General features: G+C 30.1%; 1 protein-coding gene across 1 annotated transcript; it reads right to left on the bottom strand.

Annotated features, from left to right (window-relative positions):
* Positions 1–5298: 5298 nt before the first annotated feature.
* LOC140872225 (protein terminal ear1 homolog) lies at positions 5299–8712 on the bottom strand. The gene is made up of 5 exons (XM_073275028.1): positions 7768–8712; positions 6721–7369; positions 6415–6534; positions 6147–6288; positions 5299–5835 (listed from the first exon to the last, which is right to left on the bottom strand). Exons 1-5 carry the CDS (start codon positions 8444–8446, stop codon positions 5497–5499), a joined length of 1929 nt encoding a protein of 642 aa, XP_073131129.1. The 5' UTR covers positions 8447–8712; the 3' UTR covers positions 5299–5496.
* Positions 8713–16453: the final 7741 nt, after the last annotated feature.

The following is a 16453-nucleotide window of genomic DNA, read 5'->3' as shown; positions in this document are numbered from 1 at the left end:
CGGGTGTTCTTCACCCAGTGCAGCATTTGTCCTTCATTGGAATGGGGCCCACACATTTTTGTGAGCCCCATGCCCCATGAAGGGCCAAGATCCACCGGGTGAAGAACACCCGGTGGAGCATAGAAGCTCCTTGAAAAAAGGGCAAATAAAAAACATAGAGTTATTTGCATTAAACACCCCTGTGGAATATTGAAAATGTACACTTCTTCCATGTGAAATTTTAATATGCATTTTCAGCCCTAACCTTTTAAAAAATTAGCACACTCGCCCCTTCAGATGAGTTATTGTTGCGCATTCATGCGACTGGGCAAAGATTTTGATATTTTTTTGCACCAAATACCTCTGTGAAATATTAAAAATGCATATTTGACCCCTGTAAAAATAATTTTTAAATCTATTCAACCCATGATACACAATTTTTATTAAAATCTAATTATAAAATATTTAGCAAACACTTTTTGTTTTATTAATTTTATTTTTAATTTTAAATTTATTATGATTATATAATTATTTTCTAAAAAAATATTATTATTTTATCTTTTATCATTATTTTATTAAACTTCTTCTTGTTTCTTACTTTTTCATTAAACATGCATTCATAATTTAAATAATTTCAAGTACCAAAATATTGAACTAAATCGATAAGTTTAAACATATTGTTTTTTCGATTTAGGACTATATATTATTGAACCAAAATTTAAATTTTTTGAGAATATGCATTGCATAATTTGTAATAAATAATTAAAAAATAAAATGCTTATATAATTTTAAATCGAAAAAGTAACATTCATGAACTTATCATTTGGTTTAATACTTTGTTATTTTTAGATATTTAAATCCTTATTTATAAATCATATTTAATGGAAAAGTTGAAAACACGAAGTGATTTGATAAAATAATGATAATGTGATAAAATAATAATTTTTTTAGAAATAAATTAATTAAAAAATATAAATTTAAATTAAAAATAAAAAATAAATAAAATTAAAAATGTTTGAAAAATATTTTATAATTAGATCTTAATAAATATTGTGTATTATTATTTAATGCAAATTCTGCAATGCATTTTAAAAAATTTAGATTTTGGTTCAAAAATCCATAATCCTAAATTGAAAATTAATATGCTCATAATTATCATTTTGATTTAATATTTTGGTACTTTTAGGTATTTTTAAATCTCGTTTATGAATGCATTTTTAATTGAGAAGTTGGAAACAAAAAGAAAGTTTAATAAAATAATGATAATAAGATAAAATAATAATATTTTTTAGAAAATAATTATATAATCATAATAAATTTAAAATTAAAATAAAATTAATAAAACGAAAAGTGTTTGTTAAATATTTTATAATTAGATTTAATAAAAATTTTGTATTATGGGTTGAATAAATTTAAAAAGTATTTTCACAGGGGTCAAATATGTATTTTTAATATTTCAGAAGGGTATTTGATGCCAAAAAAATATCAAAATCTTTGCTCAATCGCATGAGGGGCGCGTGCGCAACAATAACTCATCTGAAGGGACGAATTTGCTAACTTTTTAAAAAGTCAGGATTAAAGATGCATATTAAAATTTCACAAAAAAAAAGTGTACATTTTTTATATTTCACATGGGCGTTGAGTGCAAATAATTCCAAAAACATACTCTCTTTTTATTAAAAGATGAAATCAATTACTAGCTGATATTAAAAAAAAAATTTATTTGCGGGGAAAGAAATAATACAGGCTTATCTTTGATTTCTTGTCACGTACGCAAGTGGGTGGTAAATTGTATTGTCTGTGAGCAGCCGTCAAAATCCAAGATAATAATGAGTTTTGTTTTATTACATTATAATAATATTACTTACACGATTTAATATTTTATTTATATTTTTGGGGACTTCGTTTCCTTCACGGTACTGTTAAAAGACAACCCCGCCGCTCCTATTACTATTAGTGGAAGCATTGCCTCCCTCTGTATCCAAAATTTCATTAATTTATATATTTTTTTCCCTTTAATTTTTTAATTTATTGTTTAATTCTTTATTTTTCGGTAAAATATGATACCACATTCTTTTTTTGAAAGTAAATATGATACTACATTCGAATGAAAGATTCGATCGATTTAGAAAAAAAAAAAATTAATGTATAAAAGAACAAGTCGAAACAATTAAAATGACGTTCATCTTAGTAAAATCTAAATTACGTATACAGTTAATTATGAATGTCGTAAATATAACTTTTAACATAAGAGCGTTTAAAATCAATCATCGGATAAAAGAAGTAAAACTATCTCTGGTTGGTTTGTATGACTAATTTTAAGTTTGAGTTTATAGTGAAATAGACAAATAGTTAATGAGATATGGTAATATATAATAAAAAATAAAAAATCAATATTTGATAGAAGAAATTTATTTGATTGCAAGGAAAAACTATATATTAAATTACTTACGCATGCCATATAATTCTACAGCTTATAAAAAACCTAAAATTTAGTGTTGCGGTTACGTTTATCTGGACTAAAATATGCAATGAATAAACTTTCAATACCATTGTTTTGTTACAAAACACAACAACAACATGTATTTAAAAAAAAAAAAAAAACACACACACACACACACATACCAAAATTCTTATATCCAAAAATAACACCAAATTAACAGAATCTATTACATGATTTTTTATATTAATGTAATTGGTTTGGACCGATTTGGTTTGATTTATTTTTATACAACTTGTTCAATCAAATTTTGTGGTGTCATTAATTTTAAAATCGATGCAAACCTTGATTGTCTGAAAACCAAACCAAATAATACATCTTGGTTTGATTTTACCACAAATTTGGTTTGTTTTATTCTTTAATATTTTGGGAAGAGTCTGAACCTCTATGATCCCTTTTGTCTCACCAAAATTCCCAAACCACGAAGGGGGGTTAGCTTGTTGTGTTGATCACTAAGTTTTTGTCTCATATATTTTTTCTCAGATATTGGAAAATTAATTTCAACTTTTAATCTTCAAAAATACATTATCACTCATCATATAAGTTTGAGAAAAACACACACACACACACACATATATATATATAAGCTTAAAAAAAAGAAGAAGAAAGAAATATATATATATATATATATATTTATTTATTTTTATTTTTATTTTTTTGACTAAGGGGTAGCGTTGTGGGTTTAGAACCCATGAAAACCTCTCTCAAATTTGGGAAAAATGGTGTCATTAGATCAAGTTGTCATTGACTAAGAAGCATATAATTAAATGTACACAAGTATGGACAAAAATGGAAACTAAAATGTTAGTGTTGTTAATTTTATATTTTCAAAATTAAATGTACCGGTTGTAAGTTTAGAATCCATGACCTCTCTCAAATTTGGGAAAGGTGGTGCAATTAGACCAAGTAGTCATTGGCTAAAAAACATATATTTAAATATACACAACTATGGACAAAAATGGAAACTCAAATGTTAGTATTGTTAATTGTATATTTTCAAATTAAATCTTAATATCAGTTGAATATCATTGTTGAATCGGAGGTTTAGATGTTGATCGAAGTTTGAAAACTAAGACTTCTGATATTTTGAGTGTGAGTTTTATCGTGGAAAACTGTAGATTTATAGCTTTGGATTTGCACTATTTGTACTTTTATTCTTGCTCGTAGATCAGCAAATCAAACAGCTAATGATCAGTTAGCTCGAACAGCTGGTTCTTTGTCTGGTCGAAAAAGTCTAATTACTCTTTCGTCTTTTTTTATGTTGTAGTTGATTCTAATCTTTAAATTTATTTTACTACTTTTATTTCAAAAAAAATCTTAATATTTGTTACCTTTAATTAGGAAAAAGATACATTATTTGGTGGTGAATGTTGAAATCTTTTTATTTGACTAAATATATCTCGGTTATTTTTAACATTTATTTCATAGAACTAAAAAAAGTGTTATTATTTTTAAATGATTTAAAATAAGAAATCATTTATGATTTTATTTTATTCTCTAATATGAATATATATCTATTTTATTAAATTGTAAAACCCAAAATATGAGTTATAAAAATTAAAAAACATGAACTTTTATATATATATATATTCAGCTGCCCAACAATTTCTCCACACTTCATGTCCGACCACTAAAACCCGATGGTGAGTTTTAGTTGTTTTTGTTTTTGATTTTTTGCAGCACTAAAACCCACAGTGGTTGAGAATGGAGTGAGAATGAATTTGTTGGGCAACTGAAAACTTATATATATATATATATACTTATTTATTTTCTATCCACTGTTTCACGTATACATCGATGAGTAATAACACTCCGTATATATTATTTATTTAAACAAAAAATAATGAAAAATAACACTAATCAATTTTACGAGATATATTCAATTTATAAAACTATTTTTTCTACGTAAATAAAAATATTTATTTGTATTAAAAATAATTACGTTTTTTTTATTACTATTAAAAATATATGTTTTTTTTACATGAAAAATATGTTTTGAATATGAGTTGAAACGACATATTGAGTAAACACATCTAACAGGTGTCTCTCCCTTTTTTAATTTTAGTTCTGATTTGACATATTTTCAGCTTTGATTTACTGTTTCAAGAAATTGGAGCTGAAGCCCCATCTGCGTAGGCTCCAGACTCCAGTTACGGAAGTCAATATATATATATTGATAATTTTAATTCCTTTGTTTAAAAAAATATATAATTTTAATTCATTTTCTTTTACGCGGATAACAGAGCACAGGGTCGTAAATGGAAATATATATATATGATTGAATAGGAGTCTTGCGTTGACCATACATCTCTATGTAATTCTCTACTTGCATGCATTATTCTCACCCTGCAGATTTTCCCAAAATGAAATAACACCCTTTTCTAGCTTTATATTATATTATATATATATATATATATCATGAGACAATCTCGTAAATTTTGTTAGTAAGACGGATCAATTTTGTTTATAACTTAAAATTTTTAGATCCTACATTATTTTAAATAAAAATAATAATATGAAAATTCATTGACGTGAAAATAATGAAAATTCTCATGTTCGAAAATAATGAAAATCATCATATTTTAATAATTATTTGAACGCTACACACACACAACACGTACAGTTTAAAACCTCCTCCCCTATGTTGCCGGAAAATCCATTCAAGTGATCTCACTTATTAGTCATAATATAAAAAATATATTTTCATCCCCACCGTAAAAAAATAATATCAATAATAGCTCGCAATCAACTCTTTGGTCCCCGGCCACTTCATAAAAAAATAAAAATAAAAAAATCACGCCAATAAAAACCTTATAAAACTCAATATTTTCCAAGTTTTTTTTCCCTAAAATAAGTTGTAGCTACAAAGTAAGCAGGGAGATATATGACTGACTGGCTAATACAAAAAACATTAATTATCTAAGTAAATATTGTACAAGCACAAAAGCCCTCCGTTCACGAGCGATTCAAGGCCATAACAAATAATCCACGAAATCTTGGCCTCATACAGTGATCATTCATTGTTCTCCGCTGCGATCACTGCCGCCGCCTTCCTCATCGGAGCTTCCGCAGCTATTTGATCCAGTTGCCAGAAGCCTGCCTTCCTCGTCGGAGCTTCCATAGCTATTTGATCCAGTTGTCGGAGCTTCGGACTCGTTATCCTTCGAACTGCCGATGGAAGTAGACTGCATAGAAGAACGAACTATTGCTGGATCTCCGGCAGCATGTACGATTATCGGCACCGGTTCTGTCAGCCTCCGCCCATCCCTAGGCGGCAAGAACACCACCGGCATGTACTCCTCCGCATCTCTAGGGAACTTTGAATTCTTGAAGTGTTCTCTCAATGCTTCCAATCCCTTCATTTTTTACATCCCATGCATGCCCACACACAAATCAAGAACCTTAGAAATTAGCATCAAATGCATGATTGCCTAACATCTCCCATCACTCGTAATTAACCATTCAATTTCGAGTCGAAATAACACACTCTAACATGATCCAAAAAACCATGATATGTTTAAAACCAATTATAAAGTACGTAAAATCTTAAAATCCATTTCTTCTTTTTCAACCTCAATGGACATCTAAATTAATCAATCCAAAGAGTGTAACACACTAAATAAGAGATTTATCGATAATTTTTAGCCTCGTTAAAAGCCATTATTACCTGTAATCTTGCGTAGGTAACATCGCAAATTTTCCTTGAATTGAAAACTTCCCAGCTTTGATGATGAAATGCCTTGTACAGTCTAAGTGCTGCCTCCGGGGAAGTCATGTTCACGAACCCATATCCCACATTGCATTTGTTGCTGAAATAAAACCATACGATGGATCATGAAATATATATTTCTAGAAAAATATTTCAAACATCACATTTTATTATTAGAAAAAATTTGCAAAAATATTACAAAGATGGTATTATAGATTTAGCTTACATGAAATCGATGGGTAGATAGACGAAATCGTAAGAGGACAAGGGCTGATCTTCGCCGTCGGCAATCTGCTCATTACAGTGAATGCAGTGGTTGTCCAGCATGTTCAGCAGCAGCTTTTGACTGCCAATTCATATAAATAGATTATATTAATATAATTCAAATTATATTATATTTATGATTTATTATTAAAATATAAAGATATATTGAATAAATGGGGTGGGGGGGTATGGTAGAATCAGAATATTTTGGCTGGACAAGCAAGCAAACTTGAAAGAATGGATGAAAGACAAGACGATGATTACTTACCTGTACTTGTTGGGGATGTTTTTGATCATGACCGTAGTTCTAGAATCGCTGTAGTTGGATTCCATTATTGCATCCACCTTTATCAGGAAACGAGGATCATAATCTTTTCCCTGTCTCCCGCCGTCTTCGCCGCCCTTCCACGCCTTGCCGCCGCCGCCGCCCTTTACTGTAGTAGTACATGATGATATATTTTTCTTATAATTATGGGACTTCATCTTCTGATCACATCCGCTAATGGTGACAGCTGCCATCGATCCATGAAGTGATGATCCACGGGAAGTACTCTTGCTCCCGCTGCTCCCTCCTCCAGGGGTTACTTTAGATTGGTAGCTGCGAGTCGGTGCGAACCGGCCGGAGAATCTCCGGTCCGTGGGCGGCGTAGGTGGAGTTGACGGGGACGATGGTGGCTGCAAGTTTCTTGATGATGTGTGGGTATTGTTTGGAGAATAGAGCGATCCATTTTGAGGGAACTTGGAATAATATTTCTTGTTTTGGCCACCATGGCGGCTGAATTCGATAACAATTTGTTGGCCACCGATTTCTTTTCCATTCATGCTCGCCATTGCCTTTGCCGCATTTCTGACATCGTAGAACTCCACGAACATTTGGTTCCTCTTCCTTGGCGTGTCTCTCAATTCCTTGATGGGCCCTTCCAAGGCAAATGTGGTAACAAAAACATTAAAAAAATATCAAGTTTTGTACCGTCGGTTTGATTAATTAAAATCTTTGGGTCAACTTAGAATGACACAAAAGACATTTCTTTTTTCACATAAATGCAGTCAAGAAAACGACCCATCAAACAAGGAGCACACTTAAAACAAGAATTTGCCCCACAAAATCTCAGTAGATCTCATGAATCTTTGGTCATTACAACCTGAAACCTCTGTTAAACACATCCAAGAAACACTTGTACAGAACTAACCACACGAAAAATAATGTCTCCAATCAAGAAATCTTGGGAGATAAATGTTTAGATTAAAAAAAAAAAGTGAACTAAAATGGAGAATATGAATCAACATAGTACTATTATTATTATTATTATCATACCAAAGGCTTCGAAAATCTGTCGGAGATAAGTAGGCGAAACGACGGGATCGACATTGAATATAACAAGTGTGCCTTGATTGTTTCCATCGGGAAGAGACGAAGTTACTGGAATGGAGAACTGGGCCCACACCACTTGTCCTGAAATCAGACCACGCGCAGCCGGAGGTGGCAACGGCGGCGGGACCGCCATCAAACCCAGAGGATTGTTCAGCACGGCGTCGTAGTGGCGCCCCAGCCTGCATTGCTGCTGCATGTGCTGATCATGAATCGCCACCAACGCCGCCTCCGCATCTCTCACATCGTAAAAATGGACGGTCACCAACCCCTCCCGCCGCCGCTCCATCTCCACCGACCTCACGTCGCCGAAGACCTCCAATTCTCGCCGTACCGTTGATTCGCTCACGCCAGGTGGCACCAAGCTCAGCAGCAGAGTTCTTGACGGCATGGCCAAGGAAGGAGGCAGGGAAACTGGCGGCGTAGGATCGGCGGGAACGCTAACATACGCCGGAACCGAAGAAAACGGCAGCGGCGGGTATCCCATGCCGTCGTACACCGGCAGCGGGTACTGACAGTAAACCTGCGGCGGAAAAGAACGCACACCGACGGCCGGGAAAAACTCTTGAGCACCGGGATCCAGGTGGCCGTGAGCCGGAAAACTCCGGAAACCGCCTTCGTTCATCGTCAGAAAACCCGGTTCGCTTTGAAAACCGACGCAAAAATCAGAGTCTCCGACGAGTCTGTTCCTGCAAAAAGAAACGTTGGATATATAGATGTCTCGAGAATCTTGCGTAGTTAAGATTCAGCAAATATCCTATGGTTCTTTCCTTGTCTCTCTGGAGACAATCTTTCATGTATATAAGCATATAACTCTGTATCTATCAGCTTCTCTTTCTCTCTCTAGACTCTATATTGAATCCCTTTTCTGTGTCTAGTGGTGGACTGGCCTGGTATGTGTGTGAGAGAGAGAGAGTGAGGGAGGGGGAGAATGTTATTATCAAGAAATCATGGGGGTATCCTATTTTACACGAGTTCGCCTTTTTTTAAATAAAATAAAACAAACAAATAATATCCCCAAAAAAACTATTTTTTATAAAAAGTTATTTTTGTTTGTCCATGAATAATTAGGGTCTCCACACTCAACTATTTATAAATAAATCTTAGAATTTCTCATAATTTTTAATGTATGTAACAATATCAACTAATGAAAAAATATTAATAATCGTTTTAGACATGAGTCGAACTGACTGATCTCACGAGCATATAAAATTTATCATTCACACTTATAATAAAAGTAATTAGTAAGTCGAAAAATTTAAAATTTTGAAATGAAAGAATATTATCATTATAAAGATAGTATTTCATTTGATTTACGAACAGTGTTACAGATAAGATCCGACGTATAACGTTTTAATTATCACAATAAGAATAGATGCCAACTAATATGTTTTTAAATTTTGATTCCGAATATAAAAAAAATTGAAGGTAAATAAAATTACTTGAATTAATAAAATTCGTTCATACATGACATTACTGAAACTCTTAAGTTTGTAGAGATTAGAAAATCTTCGACAACATTTCGTATAACATTTTCTGTCGTACTAATAATTGATTGTCATATATGAATCCAATTTTAAATACTTTTTCTAAACATAATAATAAAATTTTCAAACTAATAACAATTTTTTTTCCCGTCTAGGCAACCTTGACTTGAAAAATGTTTCGAGCACGTTAATATTACATGATATATTTATTGCTAAATCAGCACACTTACCTATTTTATTATACATTATAATATAATAATTAATATATCCCAAATAAAAATAAAAATATACTAACAATTTTCCCATTGACTTATTCCTAGGAGGACCCTCATCCCCGACCGTACACGTGTCGAGATCTGCAGAAGGTACGACATGGCAAATACGTATATTTTGTCAAAAGTAAGGGAAATCATAATTACATATGTTACATGAATAGTACTATGCTCTTGCTTTTTTTGGTGTGCATATTAACGTTTTGTGTCTAGCCTCTCATCTCTCTTTTTCTCTGCTCATTGCATTTCATTTCATTTTATTTAATTTATTGTCCTTGCATATATATTAAAGTTGGGAAAATTACAAAAATTAAATGTTGTCTATATGTGCACAGCTTGTCTACTCGGTTCAGTGACAGTTTTTGCATAATTAATGGTCACGATAGAAACATAATTTGTAATTTAATTCCTGTAGTCCGTAGCAGATTTGGAACTAGTTAATTCCGATAATTTTAGAAAAAACCGCTTAAATATGTTCAATTTTTTTAAAAAAAATTATTAAAAAAAGTACAAGTGATGTTTGGATAAGTATTGAGAAAATTCGTTTATTCTTATTTCTGAATAGAACTATTAGCTGAATAATAACAACCAGAAATTCTAGTTCTAAATTTAACTGTCATTACAATAATATCAATAAAATACTGCTTCCACCTCTATAATTAATATTTAGATGATTTTAAATCCTCGGGCCAATTTAGTTTGTAGACGAAAACTTGAGTTTGGTTTGAGAGAGTTCTCAAACAACTCAAGAGTGCACAATTTTATCAAAATCGAGCTCGAGTCGAATCAAGTCGAGTCGAATTCAGTCGATCTAACTCGTTCGGCTATGGTTCTTCGACTTTGGAAGCTGATAATCTACAATTATATAATGAATTTTCTTTTATGAATACATATATACATGGAGCTCATGCATACACGTACAAATTAGGTTCAGGTCTTTGCCGGTAATGACACGACACTTCATAATATTCAAAAATCAAATTCTTTTGTGCTTTGAATTTATTTCAGTAGTCTTTTACTCGACTCTGTTACATATTTAACCGTACAGAGGTAAACATATAAGTTTTTTGTCTACATTAAAAACAATATTATATATAATTGGAAACTTATCGAACGATTAAAATTTTATTCATTTGTAGATATATATTATTTTATTTTTTTGTTTGAAACGTGTAATAGGAAGATATTATTGAATCAATGAATCCTTTACTTGTCGCCCACTATGTTTGTTACGCACTATGTTTGTTACGAATAATGAGATAAATAATATATAGTTAAGTAATATATTGTAATAAAAAATAAATAAGAAATGATAGTGAATATAATATTAGATTTGATTGATAGATTATAGTTGATTTGATTTGATTGATTAAATTTTATATAAAAATGGTAAATTACCATTTTATCATTTTAACAATAAATAAAATATAAATAATATTATTTATTAGGGATAATATAGTAATTTAAATTCAATAATTTGATTGATATAATATAAATAATTAATGATTTGATTGATGTAAAATTATAATTAATAGATGGATAAATATTGTTTATATGCTATTAAGATTAAATATATATATATATATATATATATATATTTGATACTACAACTGAACGATATTATGTCATTATTAAATTTTATATTTAGAGCCGTCAATTTAGGTTAGGCTCGTCGGGTAGGTCCGGCCCGCCACACAATTTAAGTGGGTTGGGTTGACATTTATTAATTTATTTTTATTTTTCGTGAACCAACCCGCGGGCCGGCCCGCCTAACCCGCAACCCACCTTGGGTTGGGTTGGGTTGGGTTGAGTTGAGGATTTCCGGCCCACCAGAATGGTGGTTCGGCCCACTCCACCATGGGTTGGCCCGTTTCACAGCTCTAATTATATTATGGATAGATATATTGTAAAATGATGTTAGGAATAATTATTAATGAGTCGGGCTACCGATCCATATATATATAATTAAAAAAGTAATACTTTCAACTTAAAAATAATATTTTTTGTGCAAAAAATCGAGCAAGATATTCGGCTCATAATATTTTTTTGTTATTGTTAAAAATCGAAAACAAAAACACGAATAAAAATATCAAGATTTACTAGAAAAATCCTTGACAGGAAAAATCACAGGAGAAGGAGAGAAATCATTGTATCAAATATCCATTCAAATTTAAGGCCTCGAAGACAGAGACGAAAAAGAAAAAACAAAAACAAAAACAAAACAAAACAAAACGGCGAACAACAACCAACCATGTTAATAACCTTAAACGCAATATATATGCGTGTGTAAAACTAAATTGGTTGAAAACTGGATCAAATGGTCCGATTCCTCGACCCAAATAATTCATCTCGTAAAAGTTGCTTTTGTCGCACCATGAAGCTTTTAGTGGGGTCTAAAGAGATGAGATCACGGATTATAAAAACTAATAAACGTATGCATATGATGTGTACACATAAATTAAATTTTTATTTAAAATATAATTTTTTATTTATGTATAACAAACTTTTATAAGAAATTAATAGATAGTGTAGATATAATAAGATTTGAGTAATTTATAATTAATGTTACGTTTTTTATTATTAATTTATTACTATTTATTTTATTTAAAAATAATTAGGGCAGTTATGAAGTAAGAGTATTTTGAAGATAAGAATTGGTATAACATAACCTACCAAAAATAGTTACTATATATGCCTCAAACTTAATAATATAGATAGATATAGATAAAATAGATAGAATAGATAATATAAATATAGAATATATTATATTATATGCTAAACACGAAGTCATCGCTCACCACATGCTCCCACCTCAAAATTTTGGTTATAATTGAATAACTTAATATATGTAATATGTTGCCTATTAGAGATTAGAGATATTATATCGTATCGTACCGAAAATCGTATATCGTATGTATGTCGTATCGAAAATTAGGTATAAGAAAATGTTATATCGACCGTACCGAAACTTTTGGTATACTGAAATTTTTGATACATATAAATAGCATACCGATCATACTTAAAATTTACGGTAACCCAAAATTTTGGTACGGTATCGCTATATACCGTTTTATACCAGAAAAAACTTTTGTATTTTTAAAAATTTATAATTTTATTTTTTATAAATATTATATATTTTTAATTTTTTTATATTGTTTCGATATTTTGGTATACCGGTATACACCGAAAATTTCAAATTTCATACCGTTATCGTACCAAAAAATTTCGTATCATTACCGTATAGAAATTTTTGATATACTGAAAATTCGATAAATTCGATATTTTTTCAATATGGTAATTTCGATATACCAAAAATTCAATATTTTTTCTCACCTCTAAGACGAGTGCTAACATCTCAAATATCGACTTGACAAAAAAAAAGTAAAAATAAGATCTATGTTGCATCACTTCTTTTTCCGTTAAAGTGGTTACCATGGTAACGTAGGGTTTTCAAGCATACGATAAAACTACCTTAATTCATTTATTCTCCTTCTGATTTTAATTTATTTAATTCTCTTTATTTGGTGGATTTCGTGTTATTACAAGGCTTTTCCTTTTAATTATGTGAATGGACATTGAACAACATATTAAACAGGTTCATTAGCAATGACGTAATCGGATGGATGGTGTAAGCATAGTATAACGATTTTGTAACATATAGGAAAATAAAATTAGTATTTATGACTATATGAGCGAGCTTATATTGAGTTATATTTTTTGAGGGTGTAAGATTGATTATTCAATAAGCTATATCGTACACGTATGTACATGAGGGTGCAAATTAAATTAAGAGCCCGAATTGCGCGAACACGATCTGAGTGCGTCGAATATTAGATCAATCAAGACAAAAAAATGCTCATTTGGAGTTAGTTTGGTTGGGGAAGTCAACCGATTAAAAACACTTATTTTTTAAAAAATTGTGTTTTTTTAAATGTGTGTTGTTTTGTTTAAAAAAATTGTTAAAAAGACAATTAAAATAAGGGTAAATTGGTGATACTTTTTTTAAAAATAATATTTTGTCTTTTTGGACTTCTGCTTGTAGTTTTATTTAAAAATTAAAACAAAAGTACTTTTATATCCAAACACACGTACGGTTTTGTTTTGTTTTTTTTTTTTTTAGTAAAATAATTTTTTTTAAAAAATATGAATTTATTTAAACATTTTTTAATTAACAACTTTTACATCCAAATTGTTTTTTAGCCTAAATTGATCGGTGGCTTTTTACTCACCCGATATCTACAGTCAGGACACGTCACAACTTCCTTGTTTCTCTCCATACATTATTATCCTAGTTTCCGTTTGTGATATCCATCTCGATCCTCGAAGCACCAATTTGAGATGATGAATTTGTTTTAAGATCACTGAAAATATTACATGTCTCGATTTGGTTTTGGTTTTTTCTTCTATTTTATATTTATTATAATCTCAATGTAGCTGGTGCAGTTCATTTTCTGTGTTTATTCATTTTTCTATACTTTACAATATGGATAATATTCCACATTATTTTTACACGTGTGGAACCTATTACTTTTTTATAATGCAGTTTTTTTTTTTGGTATAAAACCATATATTTTGTTCTTATATAGGATATTTTTTACTTCATTTAAACGTACATACATACATACATATATATATATATATACATACATACATATATATATATATATCTACAGCAATTCCCCTTTTTTAAAATATTTACATGTATCAGTACTAATAGACTAATAGTGAGGAATAACTTGGACACAATTCTTTCCCCTGATCCAGAAAACAAAACCAAATAAAGCCCCAACATTCTTCAATACAAATTTCATGCACCTGACGTTACGTCCTGCAAAAAGTTTATAAGAATATAGGTAGTAAAAAACCAGCTCTTTTTTTTTTTTAACATGGTAAAAAAAACCAGTTCAGTTCTAAAACTTGTACTTTATGGGTTCAAACAAAAAAAACTTTTGCTTATTTTATATTAAAACGGACTTATTATATATATATATTATGAATAGAAAGTAAGAATTATACTTATATAAAGTAAAATGTGCATGCACAAAAAAAAATTGAATCAACCTGATATTTCCTGAAAGTTATGTAGACGAAGCAATTGACAAATTCATATTCAAATTAAGAAAAAATCTGTATATATTATATATAAATATCTAATGCTATTATTATGTAAGAGATCCTTAGCTGGTCTCTTGGTATGTCAAAATATTAAAAAAATATTTTAAAAAAACACACACATTAAAACTGTTTCTCTCCATTATCTCTATCTCTATTTTTTTTCTTTTTTATTTAATTATTTCTATTTAATATACAATACAATCATTTTATTTATCTATTTTTATTGCTATAAATTTATTAGATTTTTTTAATTGAAATTAAGTATAAAAAAACTTTTGTCACACACATCGTTTGTGCAAATATGTTAGTAACAAATTAAGCGACCATTTCCTTAAACAAAAAAACCCCAAAAACAAAAACAAAAACAAAAACAAAACGACCTTTAAAAAAATTTCCCATATATTGCTAATTGTATTCTACGAAAGAGTATAAATTTGTAAGTCGGCGTTAAATCAAGAGGTGTTGCATTTGCATAACAAAAAATGGTATAATATTTGGTAGAATTTCATGGTTTATTATAAGCTACTATTTATTAATTTTTATATTCAATGTGATGTATTAATTTGATAGTTTTTTTTTTAAAAAAAACATATTAAAGTATTCAAATAATTCAATACATGCATAATGTACTTTAACTCAATCCATAATATATACCATTTTTTGGTACAATTGTTGACACTGATATAATGTAACTTTTAATATGAAATTTTTTTTAATTATCGATATTGATCTAATGATAGTATTTTTCTAGGTCGTCAATGAGAGCACAAATATTAGTTTATTAACCCAATAAATACTCTTCATTATTTTAAATATTCGACGTAGGGTATTTATAATACTCAACGATTTATGATACTATGTATATCAGTATCTCAAATAGTATATTAGTATATATGGAGTAGAAAATTAATTTTTTTTTAAATATAGAAAGAAAAAAAAAAAAGACACACTCCACGTAACCCAATGTCCTCGTGTTCCAAACAACGTCATAAAATTGAGAAAGTTATTATAATTATTTTATGGATTAATTGTTTTGAAGGATGCATGTCCGAACTTTTCTAAAACTTTTATCGTCCTACATATTATTATTTATATAATAATTATTTTTCCTATTATTTATTTACCATCGATAAAGTAGGCGAAAAGGACAGTTAAAAAGCCACTAATAACTCTTGTTTTTATTTTAATTTTAACACAAAAAAGGTCTCAGTTTGCTCCATAACTCACTAGCGCACGTGTACATTTGCCAAGAAACCTCAAACAAATAAATAAATAATAAAAAAATTGTCAAAAACACAGACAAAAAAAGCTCCAAAAGACCATCCATGTTTGCCTCCCTTGTTATTAGGGATGCTTCCACCATCTCCCCCTCTAATTGGAGGGAATCACCAAAATTTTTTTATGGAATTTTATCAAATCAATAATCACACGTAAAACTTTACATCTCCGCCCTCCTCCCCGATCCGTCACTCGTTCACGGCTGAAACAAGCGGCTGCGGCCGCCACGATCCCGGTGGTGCTCCACTATATCATCAAGTACTGATGATTTGCCCTAGACAGGCAGGTCATGCATGGGGGAATCTTGAGACTCTTGTCCTACATTTGTCTTCAATCTTGTGATATTTTTATAGGTAATTGCGCATTTAGAGGATGGGTAAATGGAGACAACTCCTAGCCCACTCGCATTTTTAAGTTTCTTTATTTTTATTTTTATTTTTTTTTAGAAAAAAGTATTATATGATATCTACGTACGTACAA

The sequence above is a fragment of the Henckelia pumila genome, unplaced genomic scaffold, assembly GCF_033568475.1.
Source record: "Henckelia pumila isolate YLH828 unplaced genomic scaffold, ASM3356847v2 CTG_461:::fragment_3, whole genome shotgun sequence".
Classification (NCBI taxonomy): Eukaryota; Viridiplantae; Streptophyta; class Magnoliopsida; order Lamiales; family Gesneriaceae; genus Henckelia; species Henckelia pumila.
The sequence above is the reverse complement of the archived record's forward strand: the minus strand, read 5'-3'. Positions and strand labels throughout refer to the sequence as shown.